Source organism: Microtus ochrogaster, unplaced genomic scaffold, assembly GCF_000317375.1.
Source record: "Microtus ochrogaster isolate Prairie Vole_2 unplaced genomic scaffold, MicOch1.0 UNK8, whole genome shotgun sequence".
Taxonomy (NCBI): Eukaryota; Metazoa; Chordata; class Mammalia; order Rodentia; family Cricetidae; genus Microtus; species Microtus ochrogaster.
Genome location: NW_004949106.1, coordinates 7,767,124 through 7,773,023, shown reverse-complemented (window position 1 = coordinate 7,773,023; position 5,900 = coordinate 7,767,124). Strand labels below are relative to the sequence as shown.

The 5,900-nt window shown below is 49.6% G+C and overlaps 1 protein-coding gene across 5 annotated transcripts in view; it reads left to right on the top strand.

Moving 5' to 3' along the window:
• The window catches only part of Myo1b (myosin IB), a 158,746-nt gene that overhangs the window by 30,544 nt on the left and 122,302 nt on the right, over positions 1–5,900 (top strand). For all 5 annotated transcript variants that reach the window (XM_013353475.2, XM_005366368.3, XM_005366367.3 and 2 more), the window contains exon 2: positions 1,578–1,721. In XM_013353475.2, the coding sequence (XP_013208929.1) occupies positions 1,587–1,721 (135 nt within the window). In that variant the 5' untranslated portion in view covers positions 1,578–1,586. The remainder of the gene's footprint in view (positions 1–1,577; positions 1,722–5,900) is intronic.

The following is a 5,900-nucleotide window of genomic DNA, read 5'->3' as shown; positions in this document are numbered from 1 at the left end:
TATCTGAGGGGAAGAGTTGGTCAAACGTGCACACTTGTACAATAGACACCCCACACCCTTTCCCTTATGAAGACCTTCGCAGGGACTTACAGAGATGGGGGCCCTGGTTGGCTTAGCTCTCCTCTGTGGATGGCACCCTACATCCTGGGTCTAGAATATGCTGCCGTTACAAGGGTGCCTCTGTTTCCTCGGGGTAGCAATCCCTTCTGAGATGAAGGAGAAGTGGTATTTGGGTCTAGTCAGTCATTGTGGGTCAACTTGGTTTGGCTGTTAGGATGGCTAGTCAGGATGAAAACTGAGAATATGGAGATTACCTTGGTTGGTTACATTGGCTAGGCAACCTCTTTTTACTTGTGGGCTGTACTCTTTGTGAAAAAGGTTCCCATGCTGGGATGAAACCTCTTCCCATAGCTATGGTGTCAGAGTAGCGATGGCATTCTTGTTTGTTTTTGAGACAGCCTCCCTGTGTAGCTCCGGCTGTTCTGGAACTCGCTCTGTAGACCAGGCTGACCTTGAACTCACAGAGATCCCCCTGCCTCTGCCTCTTGGGATCAAGGGCATGCACCACTCTGCGGGGCACGCTACAGGATTCTTTAACACCACATACAAAACACTTGCCAGAAATCACAGGAGATTGAGCTTCGATTTTTCTTCTCATTAAAAAAAAAAAAAAACAAACTTTTGTGTATGCGTGAGTGGCCCGATGAGAATGTGCCATGGCGTGGAGATCAGATAACAACCTTTTTGTCCTTAGATCCTGGGACTCAAACTCAGTGTCAGGCTTGTGGCAAATTCCTTTACCCAGCTGGCTTGCTGGCTCAATTTCCTCATGCAAATTTTTAGGATTAGTATGTTTGGGGTGGGTACATACATGCTGTGGTATATGTGCACGGAAGGCAGAGGAGAAATTACAGATGTTGGTTCTCTCTTTCCACCGTGTGTGTTCCAGGCATTGGACTCAGCTCTGCAGGCTTGGTGACAAGTGCCCTTACCTGCTCAACTGTCGCTCTGGCTCCTGTTAGCTCCTATTAGCGCGGAGTTAACGATGCTCCCAGTGGAGCTGTTGTGAGGACTAAGTCCATCACTGCATGCAGAGTTCTTTGGCATGGTCAGCAGGGTTACCGGCTTCGTTTCCAACACAGTGTCTTAGGCTAATCCGTTGCCAGTTAGTCTTGGGAAGCCGAGGTGTGACATCATCTTAGAAGAAGCAGGTTCAGGTATCGCCTAGGCTGCCTTTGCTCCGGAAGGGCTGGGGCGGGGTGGCTTGGAGTTTCGGAAAGGGGTTCTGCTGGAGTTGTGCCAGTTTTGGTTGGTGATAGAGATGCCACCAGGGCGGTAGTGACAGTGGCTCCCTGTTGGCACTCTCTGTGGATGGCCTCTGCCTGGGAGGATGGACTCGGAAGAAGGTTCGTTTGGCGGCAGGGAGGCGTCATGGCAACGCCAGCTAGGTGGATCGTGGGGAGGGAGACGATGGCATTTTATGTGGCAGGTGTGTGGGGGGGGTCATTTCTCCAGCCACACAGAACTTAGCCGAAAGAGTTTTGCGCACGGATTTGACACCTTCCCCTCTCTTTCAGCTGGAGACCATGGCCAAAATGGAGGTGAAGTCCTCACTCCTGGACAACATGATCGGCGTGGGAGACATGGTTCTTCTAGAACCGCTCAATGAGGAGACCTTCATCGGCAACCTCAAGAAACGCTTTGACCACAACGAGATATATGTGAGTGCCTGCAGGCCCCCGAGGCTTTTAGGTCCCGGGTTTCGTGGCAGAGCAGAGATGGCTCTTACACCTCACACCCTCCTTTCTCTTGTTCCTAAGCAGTCAGGTTTTTCTTTTACATCCTCAGAGAATTCCGAGTGTTTGCTAGCTTGGTGTAGGCGTCCCACTGACGAGTCAAGTGTTTCCCAGTGGTGTTGAAAAGTCGGCTGTGTGCCAGGTAACTGCACGTGAGTGCCACGTGTCAGTCCCCCCGCCTCAGAGGACATCAGTTCAGACAGTGTTGAGCCCCCATTGGCGTCCTGAATGCCTCTGGAAGAGTCTAGAACTCTGATCGCTTAGACGCTCTTCACCAAGACCCGGCAGTGAGCTCCCAGAGAAGACACAGCCTTCCTGATCCTTGCCCGTAGAGAGACTGCAGTAGGTCACTGATCAGCACATGTTCCCCGGAGACTGGAATTAAGCATGGCCGCTCTAAGTATAATGGCAGGGACGGAATTGCAGCCACGTGAGCACATCCACCGCTAGACAAGCGCAGGTTTTAAAGATTCCTTAGAAGGCGCTTTGTAGCGTTACTGGGCTACGTTCTCTAGATGGGTTAAAACACGAGTTAAAAAATAGATCTATCTTCCGCCCTTGCGTGCGTGGACATAAAGGTGTGGTGTGAATTCAACCAATGAAGTGGGGTATTGATTTTCTATTGGTTTTTCTATGCCAGGGGCCGAGAGGCAAACAGTTGATTGGGCAGAGGTAGGATTGATAGATGTTTTTGCCTTGCTTCTGAGCTCTTTCCTTTAAGAAATGGGCTTCTGTGCATCCCAGGGAGCCGTATTATTGGGCCGTGCGCCATTTTCTGTATCAGTGTGGGGGAGGAAATAGAGATAAATAAAAGGAGAGACGTAAAGGGGATAGCGAGAAAAGCCCCGACTTTCGTCAAACAAACTAAAATTTGTATTGAGTCATGGGCTTCACCGTTTTGTCACACGGCCTTGTTTCCGTGTGGTCGAAACTCCAAGTCCGTCTGGGCCTTTGTCGTAGAGCATCCCGTGGATGACAGACAGGAGTCTGTTTCTCGTAATTCTAGGAAGTCCATGAGGAGAAAGGGCCGGCAGATTCAGAGTCGAGAGCTTCCCTTCTGGTTGATAGCTGCTTCTGTGTCCTCCCGGGGGAAGCGAGAGACTCCATAGGGCCACGGAGTTTACTGCATTCTTGAGGACCTGTCCACCCCCCAGAGGCTCCACCTCCGAACCTCCTCAAGCCCTAAAACTGCAGCTCTGAGTGTGTCCCAAGGGCAAGTCTGAGCGATTAAGTTCTGCACGAAATGAGTCGTCGCACGGATGATGAACTTCTTATGTTCCTTGATTGACAGTGTAGGAAGTTGGGGGAAAGTTTTATAGTAATGGGAGCCTTCTGAGTCCTGCTTTTAGGATGCCACTTTGATAACGGGGATGCAGCATCCAAGGATTAGTTCCGGTTCAGAGTTTATTTACAATGGTGATCCCAATGGAAAGGAGAAGGCGTTGAGTGGGCTGCAGGGCAGGGGAATGGCATTCTTTGGCTTGGCCTCCCCTCTCCTCTCCTCTTCTCCCCTCCCCTCCCCTCTGGGTACGGTACCTGCTTTCAGGTGGGAAAGCTTGGCCGTTCTGCAGCTTTAAAGTGTGGTCTGATCGCAAGTGAACGATGGCTTTTAAACCCCAGTCTCCCAGATGAAGATAGGAGGAATCAATTATATCCTAACTAATGTTGCTGGTCATTTTTCTTTTTGGCACCGAGCAGCACAATTCACTTTCCGATGAACTGAAGACAGGAGAGCCGGGCTTTATGTGCGTTTGAATACCTGGTTTGTTGTGGCCGCTGAAAACCAAAACAATGCCCCTCTTAACCAAATGCCAAACGTTAACGTCCATGAGTCTTTAGTAGACAAAATGTCTGGGTTTCAGCATAATTTTATTTCCTAAACTATTACTGGAATGCCCTTTCTGGTTATAAGACAGAAGTAGAAAATTGACTTTTGCTTGTAGATATTGACATTAGTTGATGTTTTCCACGGTGCTTGACGGCTACGCTACCTTCCACTGCGGCTTTAAACACGTCATAGCCGACAAAGCAGTTTCTGTTCTCAGTGGGAAGGAAGCAGGTTCTAGAGTAACAACTATAGCATGGTCCTGCTGTTTCAATGGGCCTGGATCGATGAGAAAGGCTTGCTAACTGAATGCCGTTGGTGGAGCCCTGTGGGCACAGGGGAGAAATACTGTTAGCTCTCTATGTTGTCCTGCTTAAGGTAAACATACATTGCTTTTGTAATAAAAAAAAAATATACAAGAACTGCATCGTAGGTGCGGTCATGATTGCTGGCCTCGAGTGGCCAACCCCAGGAGACCTATCTCTGGCTCTTATTTTGACAATATTCTTGCTTTCCTTTCCGACGTGGGTTCCTACAAAATGGTTTGACCTGCACGAAGCATTGCGTTGTTTTGTGTTTCGTTTTGCTTTTTCAGTTGTTCTTTCTCAGAATAGATGTTGTGGTATTTCTCCTTTAGCTTTGCTCTGTTCCCCGGGCAACCATTTGGGGCGCTCCATCCTGTAAGTGTGTTAACACTGGGTTGACAAGGTGGCTGGGACCAGAAAGCCGGCCTAGACTTATAAAGTCTCAGTGTGGCAGTGTGAGCATAATGTGGTATAGTCCTAGGTTAGGGGGCCTCTTGTTTTCCACCCTGCTGTTCTTCTCCCTTCCAGCCCTGCACCCCCATAGAAAAGGTCAGAGGGGTGTCTACTCGGACAGAGCTGTCTGAGAGGTGACTTGGCTCTGGCTATGAGCTGCTCTAGAGTGATCGCAAACCCTAGCATTCTGTGGGCCGTCAGTTAGCGGACTCCAGGGTGTGAGAGGGAAAGAATAAGCAGCCCAGCACCGTCAGCAACTCCGCAAGCGTGGACCAGAGATGGATGCTCAGAAAGCCCTAAAGTCACCCAGCGGCTGTGTTGCCAGTGCTGCCCTATAAGAGCTGTGCCCCATGGGAGGCATTTGCCATGCTTGTTAGTTGCATGGGCACCCAACAGTGTGCTTCCCGGACCGTGAACTTCTGATGGCAGATAAGGGTGAATAGGGTTTTTTTTGGAGCATCTGAGGCAGAATTAAGTCTAGTTATGCAGCGGTTTTCACCAGCCTCTCGCTTCCAGAGTAGCTCCGGTTTCGTCTGTCAGCTGTGGGTTGATTTTGATGGACCACACTCCTTGCAATGCTCCAGTAGTATCATCTGAAGAGTGTTAACGCTCTTGTTTAAGTACCAACATGCTAGTTCATGTCTGTGACTCCCAGTAGCAACAGTGTTGGGGACGGGTCCAGCTGTGCTTCCCAGCGAGGGCTTTGGACTTGTGTGGTGGAGACAGGGGAGGAACAGGTAAGAGCAGATGAGGGAAGAATTGGATTGGCGGGGGTTCGAAGCATGCAGGGTCAGGGGCTGCTTGCTGTTATTCTCTCTTGGCAGAGTGCAGTTCAAGCTGGGACCAGCTGCAGGCCTTGCCTGTTAGTCTCCCAGGCTCAGTGTGGGGTCAGTGGCTGGGAAATGCTAGATGTGACATTCCCAAGCTCTGCTGGTCTCTGTTCCTTCTGCCCTTTGTCAGCCCTTCCTGCCTCCCCACCCCCACCCTGGGCAAGCTTGCAGCAGGGGCAGGTTTCACGTGGGCTTTATTGTGATGGAGGGAGAGGCAGACTTGAGGTCAGTTGGTTCTGTTTTTAGGGTGGCTGGTCAGGACTGTGGTCCTGTCCAGGAAGAGGAGACTGGCAATTTAAGTAAGAACCAGGAGGGCAGATTTGGAAGGTAGAGAGCCAAGGTGTCTGTCTGCTGACAGAAGTGTTTTGAGCATCCAGCACTAAATTTAGTTTGTTTTCTGTCTGAATTGTCAGGTCTGCATAAACAGGTCTGAATTAGTCCGGTTTCCAAGATCTTGTGTTAAACTAATTGCGCTTGTAGAAGTGAGAGCTTCGAAAATCTAGTACAAATTGTCCTCGGTTTTTGGGATGCGATCCCATGCTTTTGTACTGGATGTTTGGTTAGTTTACAGAAATATTGCAAAAAATTATACTGGCTTACATTTGTATATCTTGAGATTTCCCAAGCACTTTTCATTTAGACACAGGGCGGTTCATATTGTGTGGCGCTAACATACTTATGTGTGCCATAA